Here is a 26,472-nt window from a genome sequence, read left to right on the forward strand (position 1 = left end):
TTGATATTGTTTACCCTTACAGGAAAAAAATAACTCCAGGTTTTGATAATTAATTAAGTATTAAATCCAACCTTAAACCCACAGTTCACACCCTGACAAACAGGGAGTTGGAACAACTAGAGGGTGCAGGGAAACACCTTGAGAGCCCAGTGGTGATGTGTTTCCACAAGCTGAGTGATTCTACTGTGTCTCAGGGCTAAAACTACCTTTTGGTTAATTGTGTTGCAATTTTACCTAAGCCGTTTGCACCTCCTATTTTGGACAGCCCAAAGGAAGGAATGAGCTGAATGCTGATGGGAAGTCATAGAACGAAGCCCACAGCATTTTAACTTTGAAGGACCTCTAAGTGCCATCTGTCCCAGGAGCATCCTTTGGATATGGAGGAGAGGGAAGTGTGCCGTAGCACTAAGGGACTGCAGTGGGTTGGTTACGCTGCTGCTAACTTGATTACAGGATGGTAATTTTCCAAAAATTTAAAAGCCCTGGAGCCTGTTTCTGTGAAAGAAGGAAAGGAGACATGCCTTTTGTAGAGAGAAAGAAAAGGAGCCATATGTTTTATACTTGCTTATGGGCAACACTTGAGTGTCAGACTCGTATAATTTCTGCGTGACCAGTCAGTTTGTGTTTGTTTGGACAAAGAGTTCCTGAAATGATCCTTCAGTCTCAGCAGTAATACAGATCTGTGATTTAAATGTCTGGAGAAAAATCAGGTGCAAGATAACAAATGCAGGTTTCTCCCAGGTCATCCTAAGCAATTGCTTGCTTTTCGTTAAGCTCAAAGCTGCTGGAATTCCACCAAGCAGCAGGACCACTTAATCCTTTGGCCTTTACAATCCCCCACACCCCATCACTGGACTATAATTTGCTTCATGTCTGTGGAAAGTTCATAAGTACGGTCTTGTGCAAAATGGATCTGTTGAACATTTTAAGCTAAATGGTGGTGTGTAGACTCTGTCTGATGTCTGTACCATGTCCTGAATTTTCAGTACTTTGCTGGGTGAGGCAAAAGTGTCTGAGGGCTCCTGTGGGCATTGTGACTGTTCAAAGTGAACTATATTCAGCCTGTTTTTATTCCTGTGTCCAGAAAGCAAGTAGGTTTCTCCACAAGTTAGGCAGAGGGACAACCACTGTGGTGATTTTATCTGCCCCTTCTACTTTCCTCTGGCTCCTTCACAACACCTCCTCAGCCTTTATCTTATTCTTTTGCTTTTTAGACTCTCTGAAGTGATATCTAATCCCTCGAGATTTGATCTGAACTTGGCAGTTATTTTGTTGTTAATCAGTAGCTATAACTAGGCAGGTGTGATTAAGTAGTTGCATTGTGAAACTCGGAGGTTTGGTTAATCCTTTGTTTTAAGGAAAAGGCAACACAATCCCAAGATGAATGGGCTGTTTGGACAGAGCCACTGGGAGTGAAGTCAGCATGACTGAGCAGTAAATGGGGAAAAGGTAATTCTGGCAGTGGGGGAGTACAACCACCAACCCTTTGACTACCTTCTAAAAACTGAGAGAAGAAGTGTGCATGCAGACTAATTAGCATGAGAAGCAAGAGATATATAGTTAGCAAATAAGGATTGGAGTAGATTTGAGTAAGTAAGTAATGGCCAGTCTTCGCGAACGAAGAACCGGGGAAGGTCTTTCCACCTTCCAGCCTGTGCATTGGATTTTTTAGGTGAGACACAGTGTGCACAGAACTGAGCCCACCCTTTAATCCTGAGGTTCATCTGCCGGGGCCAAGCGAGCTTGGACGGTGGCAGCGAGGTCCTCAGGACGTAGATGGATTGCCTTATGGGCTAACGAGCTCCATCTGCCCGGGGAGTGGCCCCGAACGGGAATCGAACCCGGGTCTCTGCAGTGACAGTGCAGCGCCTTTACCCCTAGACCACCAGGGGCTCCCGTAGTAGATTTGAGTACTAATTAATGAAAAGGATATGTCATTTGTAACCATTGAATGCTGACGCCTTTGTTTGTTAAAACGTATAAACTGTGTGAAGTTTTGATGGTTGGTGTTTTCTGGGTTACCACCCAGCTCCCTGCTTGCCACAAACTGGAGTAAAAAGTAGAAATACCTCACCTCAGTATGAGAATTGGCCATGCACACCATGTAGGAAGCCCTTGTTCAGGATAACAGAAGGACAAAAGTTTCAAAGCTTCACATGCTTTTGGAAACCAAAGCATGTATGCAAATGTCAACTGATATTATCATCTTTGAGCATAATCTCCCTTGAAGGACAGCAAGTCATCTCAAGCAATATCAAAGGTTCTTTGCATCTCAAAGAATTTAGTAACTCCTTAGTGTTTATTTTGGGGGTCTAAAGCCACTCAACATGTACTAAAAGCACAGAATTTATGTGACAGTGTGCACAACTCTTAAAAGCAAGAGTTAATGGCTGCTACCTTTGTGGTTTGTCACAGCCTTGCCTTTGTGTAACTACCTGTCATGGAATGAGCTTTGATATATCTTGAATGAGAAAGATACTATTATTTATAAAATATATCTCTTCGACATTTCCTTTAATTCCCAGCCCCATATCCTCACTTTACTGAATATGTGAGTCAGGGTCACATCAGGGATGAATCTCAAGTCCTTTGAATCTCAAAAGATGCTCAGAGTTCAATAACTGTAAATTAAAAAATGTTCTTGAGAAGGCAGATGCAGAACAAGAATGCAGCTGCACACTTAGTACTGTTCCACTGTGCTATCAGTAGGTTCCTAACTGTGGCTGGGCCTCAGGAAACTAAAATTTATTTTTCTGCTTTAGCATATCTTAATCCACAGTTAGGATAACAAACGTGTTTTAATGTTTTTCATTAGAAAACAGGTTGTGACTTTATACTAGCCGAACAGAGTCTTAATTTACTGATAAAAGAAGACAAAGCAAATAAGTCTAAGGAAGAAAAGAAATAAGACAGCGGGACTGAGTTCTAACAAATGAAGAGTTTGTGCTGTAACACTGGGTCTGTTTTCTGGACCACATACTGTGTTGCAATGCCTGGTGAATACATGATGTAAAGTCAGACGTTGCTCTGCACATGTAAGTGAGGCCAAATGCTGCTGCTGCTTCTCTGCCTTGTCCTCCTGGAGAGTTCTGCGGTGCTGCGTCCTGTCGCCGTGGCATCTGCATTCTCAGAGGCCTGTGCAGTACCTTCTGTCTCTGCTGCAAAGTCAGCTTTCGACAGGTTTGACAAATAAGAATCCCTGCACTGTTGTTTGCATGAGGAGAATATTAACTCTTGCATTGTAGACAAATCCCATTCTATATCAAAATCACACTGCTTTAAATTCCCCTATCTCTTCATCACCTTTTTTTTTTTAATGCACTGGGCTGCACTGATGCCCTGGGTGCTGCTTAAGTGCCTGTCCCAACCTCACTAAAGGTGAATGGCCTGGGGTTTACAGGAACATGTCCCACTCATAGTTTTGAGATCCTTTGGAATGAAGACTGTGCAGATCTAATTTATTACTGTGTTTGATGCACAGGATAGCATGACAATTTGACCTTGCAATTTTATGCCCTGCTGAGTGACTACAAGAGCTTCTTAGCTGAACCCGTCCCTTTCTAATTTTAATTTATTCTGTGTCTGGGCAGCTGACAGTTTAAGGAGCTGCTGTCAAGCTACAAATATCTTTGCCTAAGGCTTTGGACTGACCCATCCCAGTGACACAGCCATGCAGGGAGCCAGGGTGACTCCAGATTCTCAGTGTGCTTATGTCATCACCTTGTTCCCTGTTCCTTTCTTCCTTTCTTCCCCAGAGGTATCATTGTATATCAGCTCAGGAAGGTCACTTGCATGGATTTTTTTTTTCTAATTATTTTTTTCTGGTTGTCATATTTCCCCTGTGTCCTTGCAGCCCAGTAGGCTCATGGACTGCTGGCTTAGTCAATACCTACATCAGGACTTCAGGCAGTTTTGTTTTTCAGAAGTATCTTTTATCTTCTATATCCCACGTGTTGCATTCTGGTTTGGGGATTGGGGATAAGACCTGTCCTACTTCTACTTACCACCTAATTTCTGTCTTTTTTTTTTATTATTATTCCTTAGCTCCTAATTATCCTTTTTCTTTCCTCACTTTGAGCTCTGCCAGCTCCCCGGGTTCTCCAGGAGTGGCTGCTACAAAGATGTGTGTGTTCTCCTCTGTAAAACCGGTCCTTGTTTTGTGTTGCTAGGCTACTCCCTTCCAGCTGCCACTGAAGAAATGCTCCGTGGTGGGAAACGGTGGGATCCTGAAAAAGAGCGGCTGCGGCAAACAAATAGATCAAGCGGACTTTGTCATGCGGTAAGACAGACTCCTCAATGACACATTGTCTCTCCCTCCCCCTGCTAAATCTCCGGGTTTTCAAAGCTATTCAGTTGCGATTAATCAATTGCAACTTGCCTTGTTCCCTCGCCTTTGCAGGATGCTTTACACAAGCAACTTGGGTAAAAGTGTGAGCAGAGGCAAAAAAGAGTTTTGACTGGCTTCTGCAAATGGGTGTGTGAGGTGTGGGGGCAATCTACCAGTGCTTAAGGTTGTGACAGATTGTGCAGTGTCTAAGGAGGTACTGAGGAGCTGCTTTTCTCATCATAGGTATATATATGTATTGATAGGCAGGGTCTCATCCTGAGAAATATCCTCTGAAACTCTAAATGCCATCCCTGCAACCCACTGAACTCAACACGAGTAGGTGCTGATTATGAGGCAAGGCTTGAGATCTAAGTTGGTACAAGCTGTAATCTTCCTGTGTTTTTCTTCCCTTTGGCTGACTGTCTGAGGAAAGGCCAAACCTCTTTCCTTGATGCAGAGTTTTTGGGATTCCTCACATTTCCTTCCCGTCCAACCTTCCTGAAGTTATAAGAACCTGTCAGGAGGGATGTTGAACCAGCTACTGCTTTCGTGATTGAATTTGACACTTTCTAGGTCTGCAATCTTTAAAGAAGAAAGACAGAAATTAGTTCCTTCCTGTTAAACATGAACAAGAGAAACATTGTGAAGGAGAAGCTGTAGGAATGCTCCCAAAGAGATGAGAAATTGAGGGTTTTTTTGGGTTTTGGCACGGATGTATAGTGAACACTCACTTTAGCAAGTCTCCTTATTAGATCCTGATGGCTTATTTGTAAAGCCATACAACTTTGCTGCAAACCAAACAATATTGCTGTAATTTCTAGTTTGCATCTCAAAGACCAAAAAAACCTTCTGTATTAAAGCAAAGAAATAAACCAAAGGCAAAAGGAAACATATACTTAGAGCAGAAGATGTAAGGCACAGGGGAGAAAGGCAGCCCTCTGATTACCATTACTGCAAAACTCCTTAGGTGTTCCACAGACTAAATATAACAAACTGCAGGGTGTATACCACGGTAATATTATCTAGATGCAATGGGAAATTGAAATGCTGTAGGAGCAAAAACAATAGAAATGTTAAAAAAAAAAACAAACCCAAACCAGCAGTTATTGTAGCTTGATGAGAAAAAAATCCACTTTTCTCTCCAGGGAGGGTAAAGCAACACCTATCTGGGCAAAACTTGTTTTGAATTGCAAATAAGTGATAGAGAGTTTCCTGCAAAATTCCAGTTGCTGTCTGCAGGCTGTGTTACTGATGTGCAGTCATATTTGTGTGTCAATTCTTTTGGATTAGAAACTAATACACCACTGGGAGAACATATTTTTACGGCAGGTGAAAGTCAGGATTTGGTTGATCTTTTTTAAATCTGATTTCTAAAATCTCAGAACTGAGAGAAAAAGAGCACAATGGTAACTTGCATAACATTTTTCGTTTTCTGAAAAGAAATTTGTGTAATATCTTCAAAGTATTTCTGGAGTGTGAAATGTCATGATGTCATGCTAGGTTTTGCCCTTGTTCTTTTCTTCCATTCACATGGGGTTTGATTTCACTTATGAGTATTTGCCGTCTTCTCTCATATGTTGTAATCACTAAGGTTATTTAATGAGTTTAAACTCATTGCTGAGCATCTTCAACAAACACAGTTTTTCCAACACAGAGATTAAAAGGGCAGCAGTTTTCAGCCCCTAAGGCATAGCATGCTGCATCTGCAGTGAAAAAGGTGCATGGCATATGGTCTACATGTTTCATGGTGTGGTTATCTTCTGACATCTGCCTGTTTTTCAAGTGTATAATTGTTATTTCTAAGGAAAAAAAAATTGGTTTTCCCCCTCCTGCTAACGCTTATTTTACAAGAGAAACGTTGGGTACTCACCCTAAGCCATGTTTTTGTCTCTGTTTTGATGATGTTTCCTTCTTTCCTGCATGTTCATGTACTCACTCCTCAGTACCAAAGGTAAGGGTAAGAGAATTAAAAAGAAGTTTCTTAGGATGAATCTTTTATTTCTTGGTGTGCTCCTCACCAGCACAACACTCGGCACTCTGCTGGCCTATTCAAGAAAATAATTAGAAAGTCCAAGAAGTTTCTGTTGACCAACTGATTTCTTACAGCTTCCCCTGGATACTCAGGGCTTTTCTTAATATTTAATGCACAAAAAGGTGGGAATGAGACTTAGTGATGAAAGGAATTAGATGTGTTTAAACAATGCATCTGGGACTGCCTTATGAAAGAATTTTCATTATTGATGAAAACTGATGCTGAGATGATAAAAACCAGGGTGAGATCTTAGTCCTTCATAGTGTTTTTAAATAAACTTTAATCAAAAGCAGTTTCTTAAAAGCTTGCCCTATGAGCTAGTGTTTATTCAAATCAGAGAGCATTAAGCTGTAGTCTGGTAGAGGTATTTATGCCATCTTGCTGCCCTGAGGCAAATTATCTATCTGTATGTTTCTTCACAAATATTTGTTTGACTTGCCAATGAAAACTGCCACTGAGAGAGTTTCTACAATCTCTCCAAATAGTATTGATCTGATTAATTTTTATCCTACCAAGTGCAGGAGCAGGAAGCAACCTATTGCCAGATTTGATTTGATTTGATATTATTTTATTTTACTTTGTTTTTTATATTACTTTACTTTGGGTTTTATATTACTTTATTTTATGTGAGTCTTTTTCGCTTCTTAAGATTTTATATTCTTTATGTCTGAGAATTAAACCTCCCTTGTGCTTTTATTTTTTTCTTTCTGGTCAATGGTTGCAGTTCCTGAAACCTCTTATTTTGGTTCCTCTTTTCTGGCTTCTTTCGAAGTTGTCTAGCTTCTCTTAAATTGTGGTAGACCAAATTAGAAGCTGTTTTGTAACTGAGATCTCAGTAATTGTGCACATTTTAACAAATATAGTCACAAAAAGGAGAAAATGTTCCTGGAAAATTTATGTTTCTTGGTTAATGTGGTTGAATTCATCTGTGTTCCACGTAGGCTCGGCATCACTGTCCTTCTTGTTATTTCCTGATGATGTGAAATGAAGAATACAATTTTGAGAGCTGGTATTTGTATGCAGATATAACATTAGTGCATTTTTTTTCTTATGGAATGTGGGGTATTTGGCATTAGCAGGAATTGCAGAGTGTGCTGCATGGACACAGTGCCCTCTCCGGGCACTGACACTGCACAAAACCATAACACGTGGAGGTGCAGCCAGGAATTTATGCAGCCTCATTCTGCTGTCACAAGCACCTTCTCCAGGCACTGCAGAGGTCAGTGAAAATGCACAGAGGCAGTGACTGCTGTGGAAGCAAGGGCTTTCCTTGTGGCAAGACTGATTTTTCCCAACGTGGCGGATGCGAACAGCAACCTGTAATAAATAAAACAGCCCAACAGTTTCTGCGGTAGCCCCTGGAAACTGCTGTAAAACCTGAACCATATCTTGCTTCCCCAGCTCTTGCCTCTCACTAGTGCTGGAAAGAGGCCTCTGAATTGTTAAGATTTAAAAAAAGAATCAGATAAGCAACTTCTTGTTGTGGTACTCGAGGGTTTCATTACTGACATGGGCTGTCTGGAGGATGCAGGCAGAATTGGAGAGCTACAGAGAGGTTAGTGCAGAAGACGGTGAGGAAAATGATGTGGCTCTTCACAGGTGTAAGAAATGCATCAAATGAGCCTCTGTCTCTCTGATACTGAGAGGAGGAGCCATGAATGTGGAAGAATTCCTCTCTGAGCCACTGCTTGCCCTCTTCCAAAGCTGGAGTCTCACCCTCTGTGGACGTGACTGTCTGCAGGGCTTAAAGCAACTAGGGGCTGCTTGAGCCCCTTCTTTAGGGTCAATGTTTGCTCAGCACATGCTCTCAGTGGGGCAGGAAGAGACAGGAGCTGGCCAACAAGCACGCCCTTTGTCTTGCTGTACCTCGTCTGCTCCCTCTCTGTGCTGCACTTGCCCAGCCTGCTGCAGAAAAACGATTAAACCAACGTGTGCAAATGGAGATGTCTTGATTGTGTGGTTGAACTTCAAAACTGGAGGTCAAATCTCGTCATGGTAGAGCTCAAAACTGGTTTTTGTTTTTCTGTTTCTTTGGAAATCCCCAGCCAAACCCCAAAACTCAACAATGTAACCAACTAAAAGTGTTTCTCTGAAAAAAAATTCCAAATTCTGCTTGTCTCTGAGAATCCTGGTTTTGCCTTTTAAGCGTTACAAATATTGTTCATATCTTTGTTTTAAAAAGTTGGACAAATCTGAAATTAAAAACATTTTAAGAACCAGTTTTTAGTGTAATTTCCATATATTGAGTGGATTTCTCCTGCCTGTAATTTTTGAAGCAGTGCGTAGGCTTGGATACTCTTTGAATGTATTTTCATCTTTATGTACTGCACTTTCATTTTCCTCCTTGGTCTTTACTGTGGAGCATTTAGGACTGCTCACTGTGTGGATGTGTCTCTCTACTTCTGTTTTTTTGGAGTCTTGGCTCTCTGTTTTCCATAGTAAATTTGCTCAGTTGCTTTTTCTTTATTACATTATCACCCTGCCCACCAGAACAAGAGTGTGAGCAGAACTGAGACTCACATGTTTAAATAGCCCCTTGATTTTTTTTTTCCTCTGTGTTTTCCTAGTAAATTCTGTTCACTCAAGGTAGCCCATAGTGAAATATGTAAAATGACAATCTTGCTTGCCATTTAAGGCTTGTAATACTATAGAGAGGTAGCAATCTGAAGCCTGATAGTGGTAGATGAGGCAGACCTGAGTGCAAAGCAGAACACTGAAAGAGTTTGGATAAAAAATTTCTAGAGAAAACAACAGCCTCTTCCACAGCCTATTCATCCTGTCATGAATGCCAAATGTGTGCCTTTGTTTTTGTTTAGCAGATACGTAGATATCATCTCTCTGAAAGGTTTTATTTCTGTATTTCCCCACAATCTGTCCCAAAAAAGTGTCCCATTGTGTTTATAGGTCTGCTGCAGTAGGGAACATTTGTAGCTTGGTCTGGTACTTACACATCACTTTTACATTTTCTGAAGCCTGTCAATCCTGAATGTCATTTAAAATCTTGACTGTCTTTCTGTGCACAGGTGCAACCTTCCTCCTCTATCCAGTGAATACAGCAAGGACGTTGGATCAAAAACCCAGCTGGTGACTGCAAATCCAAGTATAATTCAGAAAAGGTAGACAGCATATTGTTCCTTTTCTGGTTGGGGGAAAACAGAAAGAAAAATGCTTCATCTGTGCTATAGATATTAGTGCATCAGAGTTGTGTTCTTAATGATGATCTGATCCTGGAAGGGGATTTAAGAAGATGAAATAGGCAGTGGCTTGGTGCTGGGTGAAATAATTAAAGACTAAACCCCCTATCCTTTCACTATAAGCAGGGAAATTAAGGAAGATTGGTTTTTACAGAGTTATTTCTTTTACCGGACTCCCCTCAGCGCTTCCAGCTCCCTCCCTTTTCCATGTGCTGGGCATGTGCCTGAGGTGCCTTGGCTGCTCCCAAGCCAGGCACCTACTGATGGGTGTCCCAAGCTACTCTGCTGGTCAGGCCAGCTGGCTGCTGCATCCCACAGTTACTGAAGATGCTAATTTAGGTTTCTCTTTGCTTCAGCACCGATAATCTCTGAGTCTTCACTGTTTTCGTTTTCTTTGTTTGATAACGATTTACGGAGTACAAAAGGTTAGGATGGAACTCCTTGACAGGTTGTGATCACACAAGCTTTGCTTTCCTAGGAAACTGGGACAAATTTTTGTTGTTTATTAGAGTTGGTTGAAATTTTCCGAATGTCAGTAGCTGATGAGAGAGGGAGAAAAAAATGTCAATGCCATCTCTCTGATTTTGCCTTCCTGAATTTTAATTGCTGTAAATTTGTTTATCCCCCAGAATGAGGTAGACTGTTCTCAGGCAGAAAAAGATCTGGTAGTAACCTGCCATGTTTACTGAAGAACACAAGAAAAAAGGCATAAACCAAGGGGATGAACAGGAAATGATTAGGCATAAAGAAATGTGTAATGTGAGCACTGCAAGGTGAAGGATCGTGAAAGGAAGCAAAGCAGGGAAATAAAATACATAATAGAAACCCAGGTGTTTTAGAAAGAAGAAAGGCACTGGTTTGGAAATGGATGTTTGATGACACTTAAATGTAGTATTTTTCCTCTCTAGCAGAATTGAAGGGTTCTCTAGTTTTGTATGTGGAAAAGATGTCAGTCTTTGACAAAGTAGAAAAGAGAGGACGAGCAAGAGGGAAATGGAGTAGTAATCGTCTTCAAGAGCTGGTTCCAGGCAGAGAGTGCCTGAATAGGGAAAGGCACAGAAGTGCTTGTGGGATGAGATCAAAGCAAACCAAGCAAAGTTGTCAGGGGATGGCATCAGGTGCCAGGCAAGAAGAGAGGTGATAGATGTGAAGACAGGGAATTTGAAAATCTTGTGGGATGTAGATGGTGGATGAGATTGATTTATGAAGTGGAAGGAAATGGCCAGAATACCCCATCAAGGAAAGAAGATCAGTTTGACCGTGGCATTTTGGATGACAAGAAGAGGACCAGTACGAAACATAAAGCTTGCAAAAGATTTTATGTTTTTCAAGGCAGAGGATTATTTAATTCAGGGATATTTGTTTTGCACCCTTCCCTCCTTCAAGCCCTAGAGTAGAAAGCTTGCTGTACTTAGTATTTTTGAACAGAAAAGGGGAAGTGGTTTAGTGATGCTACAAGGAGAATGTGGATCTACACTAGAGAGGCTGTAGAATTATCCAGCAAGAGGGAAAGGAAGCAGTGAACAGATGGTTGAAGAACCAGATGGAGAGAGTGAGGTGCTACTTTGTGAGAGGTGGATATCACAAGGAGTGGGGGCAGTGGGTGGGAAATGGGAAAACAGAAAGGGAGGAACAAAAAGGGATTGTGATCAATGTAGTTTTCAAAGAGCAATAACTGCAATGCAAGACCTTTGATGAGAAAGTAATGTGGAGTGCATATGCATGTGTATTGATTAGGAGTAAATATATAACCGGTAACTGAGAATGACACAGGGAACAAATTTATAATGCTGAAAATTGGCAGAAACCTCCTCTGAGGCTTGAAGTTCTTGAGAGACCTGACACTTTGCTTCCTCTGTCTGGCCCAGAAGGGATTTTTTTTTTTTTTTTAAATAATAGTTGACTGATGTTTCCTGTGTGCTCTCCAAACTCATTATTTTACCTCCTGTGTGTTAAGTTAGAATGGAGGGGGGAAAAAAAAGCATTAAATTTTGGGGGTAAAAATAGAAACAAAGACTACTACTCTGTCATCAATTTCTATGGAAAGAAGCTTTTTAAGGAATTCAGACTGCTTTTAAGTCCAGACTTTCATGAAATTCAAGGACATTCAGATTGTGGCTGGACATTCAGATCAGTGGCTGATATGTGTCTGTTTCTAAGCTGTAAGTTAACCAGAGTCACATAATGGTATCATTCATTGTCATTCTTTTCCTCTCCTCTTGTCCTTACTTGAAGTAGGTTGATATTGATGAGGCCTGACATCTCAATTATCTCTCAAGTGTGTTATGGCGGGTTTAGCGAATTGGTCCGGCAACACCATTCATGGCTTCTAAAAGATTTATCCTTGCCAGATAATTTATGATGAGGCATGTTGCATAGGGTAAAGTTTTCATACCAGGGATGTAGAGGCAATTTTCTGTGTGCTTCTAAAATTAGAATTAGTGCCTTTAGAGAATCAAATTGTTGGCAGTAATTATTGCAGAGATACCACCATTTTCCTCCGGACTTAGAGCCTTAGGGTGGGAGAGTCAAGATTTTAATCTGGGAGTACGTTGACTGTGGAGATACCTTCTAAACATTGCCTTTTGCAAAACTTGTAGGTCAAGTTGCTACTCTGTTTTCAGCAGGAAATGTGACTGTGCAGGTAGTACACTTTTCACTTGTAAAATGTTTTGCACAGTCCTTATTTGGGTTTGAGAAATGATGGGGAATTTCCTATCCTAACTTAACCTAATATAATACAGAGCTGACAATGGATGTATTCTGGTAGAAATTTTCCCATCTGACTAAGAGGATGTGTGATGACTGTCCTGGTTTCTCTTTTCGTCTAAAATATTTCACAGGCATTTCCCTTCAGTTAATATTGGAACTCGCAGTCCTTCAAGCCCGTGAAAAACTTCTCTTTCCACTTTGTATTCAAAACTTACTTTTCTGTCAAACCTTGACTTTAGGTGGCAACTGGGATTGAAATGTTGCACAAAGCTACTCCTGGGGCCAATGTGACCTCTCCCCCCCTCTACCCCCACGTATTGTTGTGGGACTGCAGAAAGGTTAGCATCATTGATGTTTCTAGTTCATTCCCCTACCATCCTAGTCAGCTTGGCCTTATCAGAGATTTTTAACTAAGAAGTACAAAGAGGTACTATTTGGGATGTGGATTATTATGTGTTTCTAAAGTCACTGGATAAGGGCTGTTTAGGAGAAGCAAACTCTGTGAATTTCGTGTCATCTTCAACAACTCTTGCAAATGTCATACAATTATACTCTTTTGTCTAAACTTCTAATTAAATCTGCAAACAAATGCTGTTTGCAACAATATTCCTTTCTAGTCGTCACATCTGCCTACTCTATCTAACCCACACACACTTATATCATCAACAGTGTGGATCTAATAGTCCAAGTAGATTGTTTCCCAGCATTCAGTGAGTTTTAAATCAACTGATGTTTGTTGGTGAGTATTTTATCCACAAGTTGTGAGAGTTTTTCTGGCCTGTGTAGAAATAATCCCATTAGAAAATGGCACAATGACTCGCAGCTTTCTTTATTCACCATAATCCAGCATTGGTGTAGCTGACAGAAGTCCTCGAGGTATAAACACACACCTCCCTACACCAGTTTTGAAACATAATCCCTCAGAGCAGGAGCTTTGTGCCTGCAGAGCTGGGCTCTGAGGCAGAGCTGTGCCACTCCTGTTTCATGTCCTCTCCCCTCATCAATAAATCCACTTGGATGAGGACCAGTCGCTCCTCTGTGTGTGTGGGGCTTTGGAGGTTACTCTAGTTAGATTGATTGTGAAAATTTCTGTGAAATACCTCTGCCAGAGATAGGGTGAGGGTGTAGGTGAATCCATATTTCTGCTACTACAGTGATTGTACTGGAATGTGCCTTGTTGCTTTGAATATAGTAATAAGTGAAGGGTTAGTTGGAGTGATATCAATCTTTGCTCTTTGAAACGTGTATGTTTTTATTTAGGTCTTTACAGTGGAATCTCTCAGCAGTTTTCTAACATTACCAATGGAAATAGTCTGACTGAAACTGGGATAACCAGATTTAGGATCAGCCATTACACTCTGCAGCCCAATATGAACTTCCATCGCTGAATGTGACCATTTTTCTTTCAGTAAATTAATTCGCTTTTTTTGATCTCTGTGATATTTGACAAGTTTTTTCTGCATCCAGTTTCGTGCACTAAAGCATGATGAAGGAATGAGACTAAAGGCCAACAAATGCAATGATTCTGCCTCTGAGCTTTGAAATGTCAGTTAAATATCGCTGCTGTTTATTAGGTTCCCAAGGATTTTGAGTGGGATTAAATCTGCTTTCCGGTGTTCCCTGCATCTTAGAGATAACTAGTAATCTTTCCTGGATTCAGTCCTGAAGACATCTTTGAATCCAACTGACTTAAATGAATAAAAAGATGGAACTGAGGCAATAATTTAATTTAATAAAAGCTTCCTTCATCTTTGATTAAACAAATGTCCAATAATATGCTTGTTGCTGACACTTATGAAAAAGAGAATTCCTCTTGACTGCGTCTCCATGTAAAAACTATATATTCTGTTCCTAGGTAGTTACATTATAATTTAGTAATTGCTAAAGATCAGAAAAATTAAGATAGAAAACTACTCATAAAACATGTTATTGAAGGAAAACCCTTCATGCTCATCCTTCGTGCTCCTTACTTTAGAAGTCAGGTGAAGAGAATATCGTTCCCTGTACAGTCAATTAGTCACTAGATTTTAAATGCTGCACATAGAGGTTCATTTTTTTTATTCCTGATATCTAAACTGGTATCTAAGTATGTCTCAGATTATTTTATTGAGAAGAAGTCCAAAGTTATAAGAAAAATTATTTTCGTTCAGGTAACAAAACTGCCCTTTATGTTCTTCTGCCACAGCTTGTGAACATCTGTGCTAACAGCAAGGCGATAAAATTTCTGGGAAGCACGTCATTAGAGGCAAGACTGTAACAAACCCTTCTGTATATGGAGGTTGCTTGATTTGTTGGTAATCAATTTTTTTCTCTCCTTCAATACAAAGTTCCTTTAAAAGCTTTAAGCTTAGTAATAACTGGCGTCTCAGTCTCTCTTGGTGATGAAGTGTGGCGATGCAGAGCACTTGCCAGTGTCACCACCAGCCCAAAGGCAGAGCCAGGGGAAAAAAAAAATCAGAATTTCTGACTGGCTTTTGTGTTTTATCAGGTGATGAACAGAAATATGTGAAGTTCTAACAAAGCCATGCTGAGATTGGGACAGTTTGCTGCTTTGACCCCGTTTAAATAAATGGCTTTTAAATCACCCCTCTCAATTGCAGAATACAGCAATGAGCAGGAAGAAAGAAATATATGAATCCTAACCCCCAGTGAAAGGACTGTTGGATCTAGAGGTCTCATACATCTCAAAATGTACCACTGGCTTTAAACAGAAGGGTCAGATGCTGTTCAGGAGACGAGAAGCAATGGGCTGAAATTTTGGGTTAGGAAAATGGGAACTGTGGGGAAAAGTTATTTAATCTGGTAGGAAAAATAAGGGAGAAGGAAAGCCTGAGAATGCTAGGAGTTTCCTGGTATGCTTGGCTAAGTTGGTGTAAGTGAGGATGTTACCTCATCAGCAAAAGCAATTGTTAGATGTTAGGAAGAACTTCCCAGAGAACATATAAAAGTCTCCATGTTACAGTAATTTAAAGGGCAGATTGATATGGGGATGAAATGGGAAATTTCAAATGAGATGTCATGAAATCATGGTTTCATGCTTTCTCTTAAACAAGAATAAATGTTTTATTATAGTTATCACAAAACAGAGATAGAAAAAACTAAGATTACAATGATCCATTTGGATTTCTGATTGAAATATACTTAGAGCTCTAATGTGTGTTTATTGCAGAACTGGAGAGGAATAGGATGTGTTACCGTACACACACATTTGTATATCTCCTGTCTTAAACTGAGATTTTGATGATAATCATAGTTATCTCTGTTGTGAATGACATTCTAATTGCAAATCTTTGCCTTACCAGAATCACCAGTGCATGCCCATATGTGGGGATATTCATTAACACGTTGTCTCACACATTTTCATTTTCTTGGCAAGCCACTGCAGGAAGACTTGCTTTTCATTCCTCCCCCCTCTCCCACCTCCTGGTGTCTTCTTAAGACCACTGTATCAAAGAGTCTGCCAGCAGTACCAAACAGAAAGACAACCAGCTGTCTGATTTTCCATTATTAGGTTTGTGAAATGGGACAGCTATATATGTCCTTGAGCAAATTAAGGTGGCTTTTATTTTTTCATCCTTATATTGCTGCTGTAGGACTTGAAATGAGAGCTTCTAAACCCTACTACCAATATGTGGAATAGTGTACTCAAGTACCTGATGTTTAAGTATGTAAGTAACGTCTTTGAAGTCAGTGGAATAACTTACATGTACTTTGTTGGATCAAGAAATTTAGTGTCTTGTGTGGACAACCCAAGTTTCTTCAGGGTAACACCCCCGAAGATTTTTAAGTGCCTAATCTGTGTTTAGGTAATTAATTTTTCTTTACAGTCTTTGACTTTAACTTAGATTTTTCTACCACTATAGCACTTCTTTGATTTTTTCAGACACTGACTGGAAAGCAAATACACACACACATACACACACATGTATATTTTTTAAAATCATTTATTTATTTATTTTAAATGAAGATACAAGGCATCCTACAGTCTGAAAGATAATGAGAACACAGAAAACTAAATACTGACTCCTTTGCAATCTGTCAGATTGTGACATTCCCACTTTTTCTTCTGTTCCTGTCTTTAAATAGCTTTTACTCTTTGCAGCATCTGCAGCCATGTGATCCCATAAACTTCAAAGAAAACCTGCAAATTCAGGACATGGTCACTGGACTGTAGAAATTATCCTTATGGGTAACAAACCAGAAGCTTTAGGTTAAGCAGAGATATCAGAGAGCCAGAGGGGTTAATTAGTGTCTATTTTCTCATTAAACAGTGGAGGGGATTACTGGAAATAATCCAGTCGGGAAGGCTCGTAGGTTTTATTCCTCTCCTGATCTCTGCTGGTTTGTGCAGACCTGTGAGAGACCAGGGCTGCTGGTCTTGGGGAGAGGATGACAGTCTGTGTGGTGGGTTATTCCAGCAGTCTTTAGTCTAACAGCAAGGCAGGTTGGGAAACAAGTAGATAGGTTGGTTCAGCAAGAGCTTGTGCCCTAGAAGCCTCCTCCCTCTTTTATTTTTGCACTGAGGAGGTCAAAATCTGGCCCATCGTTCTCAGACAGAATTTGCTATAATGAATGCAAAATATTTGAAATGTTTTTCTGTGGACACTTTGGGTTTTGTAGACAGTATTTCTGTTTATATGATGTCTGGAAGGACTTGCTTGTTTGTTACCAAAAGCCTGTCCTGTACATGTGGGCAAGTTGATCGGCTGGAAAGCATCAATACTAGACTGCTAGTAGAGAAAATGGAAGAAGCTGATGCTTCATAGCTAAGCCATTTGGTGTAGTTTTTAACTGGAGAGTTTTCAGCTCTAGGTACCAGCACTAGTGAAAATCCTGTTCCTTCCCTGGGAAATACAAGAATTTGTTGACATTTGTTGTTTTTCAAAGTCTTGCGCTCCTCCTAAAGCTGGATGTGCAGTTCAAAAATTTAGGAGTGTGAGGTCGTGACTCATGAAATGTTTTTTATAAACAACACCTGAGCTGATTAAAACAGTTGGCTTGAGCCAGAACAACACCTGCAAAACAATACTCTGTTATCATTGAGGAAACAAGTATTTGAGAGTCTAACACACTCAAGGGAAGAAGGTGACATGGGCTAGAGCAAGTCTAGTGGATGACAATGAAGGAGTCAGTATAGCAAAGGTAAATATTTAGCCTTGACAAAGGGTTCAGAACAGAAAGTGAGAATGGAGAACAAACAGGTTAAGGGATTTTTAAGTAAACCAGAAGTTAGTGGGATCTGAAGACATTTTTTTTCAGGAGTTTATAAATAAATAGCCAGAGCAGTATCAGAACCACTAGGGAAGAAATTTTGGGGTTGTTTTTTCACATGTTCTCAGAAAATGGTAAAAGAATACTACCTTTGGGGAGGTTAAATTAGATACTAGGAAATTTTTTTTCATTGGAAGGGTGCCCAGGAAAGTGGTGGAGTCCACCATGCCTTGAAGTGTTCAGAAAATGTATGGGATATGGCATTTGAGGACATGGTTTAATGGTGAACATGGTAGTGGTTGATGGCTGGACTTGATGATCTTAGAGGTCTTTTCCAACCTTAATGATTTTATGATTCTACCTGTATTAAAAGAGTGGGGGAAAAAATTGAAGGACACAAGGAATCAGTCACACTGACTTAGTTTAGTACATGGAAGGAGAGTGGAAATGGTTGAACACTGAAGGAAGTATCAAAATATTCAGAAGGCCTTCCACAGGAGGTAACAAAGAGTTTAATGTCATCATCACTGAGGAAAAAGTATTGTCAGAGTTTAAAACCTGTTTTCAAAGCCGAGGTGTGCAAGGTGTGAAAGTTAATTTTCCAAGTCTGTCTCAGAAAGTTGGAGCTACTATTGATTGATTTATGTTCCGTAAGAAGTCTTGTAAATAGCTCAGTTCTGACAAGTCTGGAATGTGCTTTTAAACTCAGAGGCAGGGGAGAGGGAGAAGAAAGCGTCGAGCAGCTCTGCCTACAGACTCATTATGTTCATTAGGAAATCTTTGGAGGAAATGTTGATTTTACTGTAGAGATGTCTGTGTTTCACTTGTGTGCAGGCTGACAGAATGAACAATTAAGGAGCTGTATGTATGCAAAATGGGTAGAATATTTATGGAAGCCAGCATTTCAAAATGACATAGCAGGGATAAAAAGACAAGGTGTGTAGTTCTCAAGGTGTGTTTTTCTCTTCTGAGATAGTTGAATTTCTGAAGAAACATAAAGTCAAAACTGAAAGATTTGGTTAATATATGACCAAGTCATGAGTAATTCCCTGAAAACTCTTTGGAGACCTTCCAGGAGGAGCAATGAGAACAATATGATATAACAAGTAATTTCCTCTTTACTCATCAAGTCTAGGAAGAGTTTTCCTTCCTTTGTTGCTCCAGGAGCATGTCCAACATCTTCCAAAAAGCAACAGTCATTTTCTTGTACCTGTATGTGTTTAGGGATGCTAAAGATAAGGTCTGTAGGGAAAGAGAATGTTCAATAAAATACAGCCAAACATCTAAGCACACAGAAGCCCTGCCACAAAACATAAACAAGAAAAAGTACCAAATTTTGAGAACTGTCTCTGTGTTTTACGATGAATCAGCTGATCTTGATTATTGTAGATCTTGCCTGTAGATCTTGCCTTGTTTATCTGCCAGGGAGGTAAAGTCGTCTTTCATTCCTCCGCTGCTCCATCCATACCCTGGCGGAGGTATTTAAGAAGAGACTGGATGTGGCACTTAGTGCCAAAGTCTAGGAACCACGGTGGTAGTGGATCAAGGGTTGAACTTGATGATCTCAGAGGTCCTTTCCAACCTGGCTGATTCTGTGATTCTGTGATTCTAAGTTCTACCAAAGTCCATAGGTACTGTGGTTTCTTGCAGTCTGTCTGGTTTGTACAAAGTGTTCGCTTTTTCTTCTTTGAGATTGCAGTTAAATAGCAAACACCCAGTTACAGTGAGACTTTTTTCAAAGGAAAGTCTGTGGCATCATAGTAAAATAATCAAAGCTTGAATACCTGGACAGGAGTCATAAAATAGGCTCAGGCTTGTGTGAGTTTAAATTTGATGAATTAGGATAGAAAGATAAGTCAGAGTGTGTAGACAGCTTGTAATGTTGAACTGTATTATTAACAGCTAATAAAAGATAGCGCTATAAAGTACCAGTATAAAAGATCTACAGTAGAGTAATTTTAACACTCTCTCTTGAGTATGTGAATATACAGTTGTAAGATTTGGCACTGCTGATTTTGGCAGCTGTCTGTGCTTTTGAATAACTTTTGTACTTCTCACTGAGGCAGGAAGGATGCTAAAATCAGACTCTTAGGGTTCTGACTCTTTAGGTCAAATTGCACACTAAAATTAAGTGTTGATTTCACATGAATTTTGAAGCAATACACAAGAGATTTCTCAAGTGTCTTAGAATACAAATTTTTAGCTACTCTATAAATGTTTTATACATAAATTGTTTTTAACTTCATCTATGCCAGCCCCTGTAGGTGGCTTTTGTATGAGGGTATGGACTCTTTGTGCTTTAGAAGGAAAAGGAAAATAATTTTTCAGACTAGAATGTTCTACTGTGATTTTCCTACCTCTTTTCTTTACCCTGTCTGGAAGGATAGCAAACTAGCCTGGTCTAGTGAAAGATGTCCCGGCCCACGGCAGGGGAGTTGGAACTAGATGGTCTTCAGGGTCCCTTCCAACCCAAACCATTCTATGATTCTGTGAAAATACATACATTATTGCATTTCTAATTAATTTATTCTATTACATGGTGGGAGAGTGTCAATTCTTTTATGATAATTATTACTTCTGCTACTATTGGCAGGCCTTACTTAAAAACAAGACACAGTTTCTGCCTGGGTTTATGCCCAGAGCAATGTTTCTAATTGGTAGGAGTGGTGAATATGGGCTGTTCTCAGAATACTCTTGGCTCAGTTTTTCAGTGCCGTGCCTGTTTCGTGCAGCAGGTTGGCATCATTGAGTAGCACTGATCTGAAGCACAGTGTAGAACAGAGAGCTGAGCCTGTCATTGTTTCTATGGCAAAAGTGCACTCTGTGGTTTAAAAGACTGTGGCTCATTGAAAACTTCAAGATTTCCTTCCTCATTCTGATCAAACTCTTAAAAGCTTCAGTCTCTGTTATCATGTACTGTCTTGTTATGAAGTACTGTAGCATTGTAAACCAGATGGTTGTATTTACTATCCAGCTAAAAAAAGAGACTAATGTTACCTTTTTCCAACCCCATTTCAGGCAGAGACTGGCTGAACCCTGTGGGTAGATTTTTACATACCCAAGTATAAGCACATAATTTGTAAAATTATTCTTACTCACTGGAGAGACCAAATGGTTATGGATTTTCATAGCTGAGGTGACTTACCCAAGTCTTGGCAGTGCTGCAAATGCACAGTCTAAGCAGGTACCATCTTGCAGGATTGAGCTGAATTCTTTTTTACAGCTAAGCTTGATGACAGTTCAAAGAATCACAGAATGGCTGGGGTTGCAAGGAACCCCTGGAGATCACCTGCTCCAACCCTCTGCTCAAGCAGGATCACCTGCATCTGGTGGTCCAGGACCACTTCCAGTTGGGTTTTTATTATTTCCAGGAATGAAGATACTACCACCTCTCTAGGCTGCTTGTTCCCGTTTTTGAGCACTCTGATAGAAGTGTTTAAATAGAATTTCCTAGTTTCACATACCAGGTGCCTGGTCACCTAAGGTGTCTGTTTTGGAAGGTCTTCTTAGATTTACATAGCTTTGAGTGCTATCTGTAGTTGCTAGAGCTTGACCTGAAGCTCTGTGATATAACCACATCTTACATATAGTGAGATTTTAAATTTTTTTTCCTCTCCCTCTGTTCCTGTCCGGTAGCTCTTCGGACTTACTCTTCCATTTTGCATGCCAACGCATACATGGCGTTCTCCTAGTCACTGATACCTTAAGTGATGTGCTCTGTTTTAAAGATTTTTTTTTAAAAAATCGAAATCTAGTCTAACACACATAGAAAGACTCGTATCACTTCTTCCACTCAGCTCCAGTTACTATATTAAAGACTGAGCTGTGAAGCAGCAAACTGAGTGGCACTTCTCTGCTTTGTCCTATCTGGAAGTAAATCAAAACCAACTAGGAAGAAGAACTTGCAAAATGAGCAAAAGACAAAATGTAATAAGCAGGATAAAAGGAAGAAACATAACTGAATGATCTTTCCTTTTTATAAAGGTCAGTTCAGTAACTGAAAGATCTACTTATCCTATATGAGGTAAAAGGGGGTGTTTCTTAGATTCATTATACTAATTAAACACTTTGGCTTGCTCTTGATATGGTGAAGAGTTGCTTTTCAGATATTTCTGACCCATCTATGTCCTACCTTCCTTTATGGTTGTGCCAGGCTATTCTTTGGGGGAAATAGCAATCCAAGATTTGTATCCTGACAGCAGACCTCTTGGGCAGTAGTCACAGCAAACCACTAAGAATTAAGCTTCATTTTTTATGAAAGCAAAGGACTTATAAAACAAAAGAAAGAAACCCCACAACCAAACACACCAGTTGCAGTGCTCTATTTTGTGAGACCTGTTCTTTATAACAGAATATACAAATTTAGTCAGACATAAATCAGAGCTTGCCAACTGAAATGCAGTGAAGACCTTGCATCAGTGCCAGGTTTGTTGTAGGCTCACGTTGTTTGTGGAAGACAGGAAGGATGAACAGCCAGGGGAAAGCCTTGTAAACCCGAGTCATTCTAGGGGCTAAGGTAGAGCTTCTTTGCTGATCAGAATACGATTATGCTGCATGTACAGATCCAGGCCTTTTCATGGATGTAAAGCACAGCTGTGTGAACCGGCAAAGCTCATTACTCTCTAAATGATTCATAACAGGAGGTTGGCAGCTCATTGTCTGCTCAAGCTCTTCCCACCAGCGCTAATGGGGTCGGGTAAGCTCAGTTTCCTCTGGGGTGACCCAGCTGGGGCTTTAGCAGGGATATCCCAGGAGTCCTGGTTGTGCTCTGCCCTGAGACCATGCCGCTTGCTCTGACCACCTGCATGTCACCTCCTTGTGTTGATTTTCACCGTGCTCTGGTCTAGGCCAGTAGAAGTTCATGTAAGTGCAGAACAGGGTTGGATCACCGAGTGGAAGCTTCTTGGAAGTAGAACAGCACTAAACCCGAGTGTTGGTGTTGGCACGAAAGTGCCTGGATACCACTGACAAGTGGAACGGGAGGCAATGCAGAACTGCAATTCCTTCACAGGTTGTCTGCTGGCTCGAGTCCATTCCCACCTTGTCCCAGTCAACCTCCCTGGGAATGACAGCTGAATCTGTTCTCATCCTTCAGTGTCAGGCGGGAAGGAGCCTTCAAGAAAGCTGCAGAGCATGGGTAGTACGAAAGCATGTTTGACAGCCAGCTGCAGGGATTGCAGATGGCCTTTAGGAAGGGTCTCTGACTGTCGGTTGTGAACTGTAATGCAGAACAAGGACCAAAAGGCTTGTTTGTGGGGCATGATATAAAGGATTTGATCTCCATCTCCCATCAGAAGGTGCACTTCTTTGTAAATGGAGTAAGTTTAAGTCAAGCTGCTGTTTACAGACTGTCATGGAGTTGAAGTATTTAGCAAGGCAGATGAAATATCACTGTCCCTCATTTTTCAGACAGGATACAAGAAACAGGATGGAGCCATACAGACCAAGACTGAGTCAGAGTGAAGTCCAGAGCAGCTTATTCCTGGCTCTTTGCCCAGTCCTTAATCATAGGTGTTTGTTGAGGTACCTGGTGTGAAGAACAGACTTAGCATTCTTGGCTGCTCGTGCAGTCTCTTTCACAAATATTAAATCTGCATAAAAAGATTAATGGGACCTGCCAGAGAACCTGTTTCTGTCTACAGAGTTGCTAATTGCTGTTCACACACTGTCAGAATATTGCAGGTTTGAGTTCTCATCTCTGACACTTCTTCCTCAGATACAGAGGTGCACATCAAGCAACAAACTTACTGTCCAGGGAATTTTCCTCTGGCACGGTCTGCTGGGAGCATCCCACTTTCCTACAGAGCGGGTGATATCCATCAGTTGTTCAGGATGTGTCCCTTCCTGTTAGTTTGCCACAAGCACTGAGCAGTCACAGCACAGAAGGACCTTCAACATCCTCCTTTTATTTTTGTTAGTGTTCCTGGATGTTGCTGGGTCAGCTGAGTTTCAGAGCACTCTTTACCCTTCCTCTCATTTAGCCCTTTGCAACCTTGCCTGAAAATGTGTCTCTGTGAAATGAAGCCTTAAATAACCACCATTAGTCCTGGAAACACAAGGTAAAAAAAAAAAAAAAAATTAATTGATGGTGGTGATGAATGTTGTTTACTTACTTGAAATAAGGTGGGTGTGAGATATTGATGTTTTTTTTTTCTTTCTGTGCTCACTAGTTGCAAAGGAAGATTCTGTCCTATAGAGTGAACTGCCTTTTAAGAACTAATTCCTTCTTCACCTGGAGAAGGGCCTTTATGCTTGACAGCCTCCAAATTGTGTTTTGTTTTCTTCAGGTGGCCCTGCTGAGGATCTGCTGGCTGTGTTAAGATAACAGAGGTATGACAGCTTAAGCCCTGACCCAGATTTTTCAGTAGGAATTTTGCTTGTTTTGCACTATTCAGAAAGGCTTCTCATCCCCTGGAGGACACTTGGTATTTGTAGGGGCAGCATCATTCCAGTGGTCAGGGCAGGAACTGGGGAGCAAGATTTATGTTGTGTGCTAACTTTCATATGTCAGGAAAGGTCTTTTGCTTTAGATCATTTGTTTGAGAAATCGGCTGTAATGTTACTCACTGGCAAAGAAAGGGGTTGATTTTTAGAGTAGATGTGGAGTTCCTTGTCTAGAACTCAACTAACATCCTGTGCTTAAAACTGAAGTGAGGCTGCTTTTGCCTTTCTAAGCAGGGTGAAGTACTTGAGTTGAGCTGGGATATTAGGTAATTGAATTCCCATTTTCTATTTTATGCTTTATTCAACTATTTAATCTAGATTTCTATGTAAAACAGGATTGCCTACCTGAGTGTGTGCGTGGGGCCTGAATCTAGCCTTTAGAAAGCTTCTGCCCTCTCTGTATTTCTATGGAGGAGATGGGGAATAGCTGGTTGAGCAGCAAACACTGACTATCCAAGTGACTCCTTCAGAGCCTCCTCACAGCCCAACTACATGAAAATTGCTGCCAGAGAGGTACGGGAGGGACTGGCAGCTACTACTACATGGTACAGACAAAGTGGAGGGAAGAGCTTGGCGGGGGTTGGGGGGGTGTGTGATGTGGCAGATAGAAAGATCCGAGCCGTAAATCTGCTCCTCATCTTTCTGGCATTGTGTTTTCCTCTTTCCTCACTAAACATGTAACACCAGATCTGTGTGGTTGGAAGCAAAGCTGCGTCAGTGCCATAGGAGAGTCAGACATAGTCATGTATCTGACTGAAGTGGGGGCAATGCATGCCCCTGACAAGGCAAGTGTTCCCTCTGTACTGCTGACAGACTGATCATGAACGTCCTTCAGGGGCTTGCTGGCAAGGACTCCTTTGTGACTTGCTCAGAAGGTTCTTTGCAACTTCCTTTTACGCAGTTTGCCAGAAGTTTTGAGCCGCGCAAAGTGACTGAGTGGCTGCGTGCATTGACTGTAATCATGAGGTGCAAGCTGTTCAGGCAGCTCTGACAGCAGCAGCCTGAAGAAAGAGGACAACCCAGTACGTGATGAACTGACTGCTTTCAGGATGGTGGCTCACTAATAGACCCAGGCATATGTTGTCACTGTATTTCTGTGCGTATCCTTTAACTTGCTGAGAAAACTTTGTTCAAACCTAGATTTTTCCTCCCTTTTTACATTTGCTCACAACAGACAAGCACATTTCTTTTTAAGATATTTGCCAAATCTGTACATTTGCCCTGAATTCTGTGAGATATTAAGGGGAGGGGGAAAAAAAGGGTGGTTAAATAAAGAATTTTAAGAGCAAACTCTTTATAAGGTAGGGAATCTATCTTACATCTTACAGCAGCTATGAACTCTGAGAGAAAACAACTTGAATATGGAGTGTTCAGTGCTTATAACAAATTGCTTACTAATTGCATAGCACAGGTCATTTTAACAATCAAATAATTTTCAGTGACTTTTTGGTCTGTGCACGGACCATTCAGTGGACTGTTTAGTCTCAATAACTCTGGTTGTGGTTTATTTGCTCTGCCATATCACTTAGCTCTAGTCTCTGTGCATTGAAGAGGAAATTATATTATGAGTCTCTTCTTGATATTTAAATTGTATTTTATTGTATTATATTATATTACATTATATTATATTAAGCAGTCTGTTTCATGCCATATAAGTCTTGACTCAAAGATCTGACTGGATTAGCCATTCAGGCACAGCTGGAGTTACAGATAATGGATAACATCCTCAGCTGGTGTATTATAGCCATATAATTCTAATGAAGCCAAGGGCGCTACACTAATTCTCAACCATCTGAACAGCTACAGCTCCTGCAATTGCTCTCTTTCTTTCAGCTGCCAAAGCTTATGTTTGGGCCTTTGTGCTTCTCCAACAGAACTTAATGATATCCCTTGTGCCTGAACAGAGCAGAGTGCCCTATAAACAATACTGGCTTTGTTGTGAATTACTGATGTTAATGCTGGGAGCTGCCTTTGCCTTTCCTCAAAATTGAGGTGTATGTAGCACTTCCGGAGGACCAGATTTAGGTCACTTGTCAGGGACTTTTAATTTTTACTATACTCTTCATTTATAACGGAGGTAGCGCTGAACTAAGGCTTCTTATTTAAATTAGCAATCCATAGGACCATTTCATACTGTAACACTTTATTAGTCAGATTCCCCGTTTCCTTTACCATTTGAATTATTTACACTTATGTGTCTGCTTTCCAGATGTCCACAATGAAGCATAAACAAATACAAATTATTACAGAAATCTGTAACATAAACAAGCCAGTAGTTGTTAAAGACATAGACCAATAATTTCTGAATATTTTTACCTATTCCTTGGAAAAATTTTCAGTGCAAAAAACAACACTCCAGTCTTAGTCGTGGTTCTGATCAAATTTGTTAAAAGGAGTAGGATTGAAGTAACACAGACAAATGAAGGACTGGTTTGGATGCAATGTAGTAACCTTGTATTTCTGTGTGACAAAATACAGAACTCGTTATTGTAAGTGCAGTTGTTCACTTGGGACAGCTGTAGAGCTTCAGATCCTCCTGTGCTGCAAATCAT

At 40.6% G+C, this 26,472-nt stretch overlaps 1 protein-coding gene across 1 annotated transcript in view; it reads left to right on the forward strand.

Annotated features, from left to right (window-relative positions):
• Window positions 1-26,472, forward strand: part of ST8SIA1 (ST8 alpha-N-acetyl-neuraminide alpha-2,8-sialyltransferase 1) — a 114,184-nt gene that overhangs the window by 60,239 nt on the left and 27,473 nt on the right. Inside the window, exons 3-4 of the mRNA XM_027906187.1 lie at window positions 4,170-4,279; window positions 9,383-9,475. Of these exons, the coding sequence (XP_027761988.1) occupies window positions 4,170-4,279; window positions 9,383-9,475 (203 nt within the window). The remainder of the gene's footprint in view (window positions 1-4,169; window positions 4,280-9,382; window positions 9,476-26,472) is intronic.

The sequence above is a fragment of the Empidonax traillii genome, unplaced genomic scaffold (assembly GCF_003031625.1).
Source record: "Empidonax traillii isolate 1590-97213 ecotype Southwest subspecies unplaced genomic scaffold, ASM303162v1 scaffold25:size3598162, whole genome shotgun sequence".
In the NCBI taxonomy this organism is placed as follows: domain Eukaryota; kingdom Metazoa; phylum Chordata; class Aves; order Passeriformes; family Tyrannidae; genus Empidonax; species Empidonax traillii.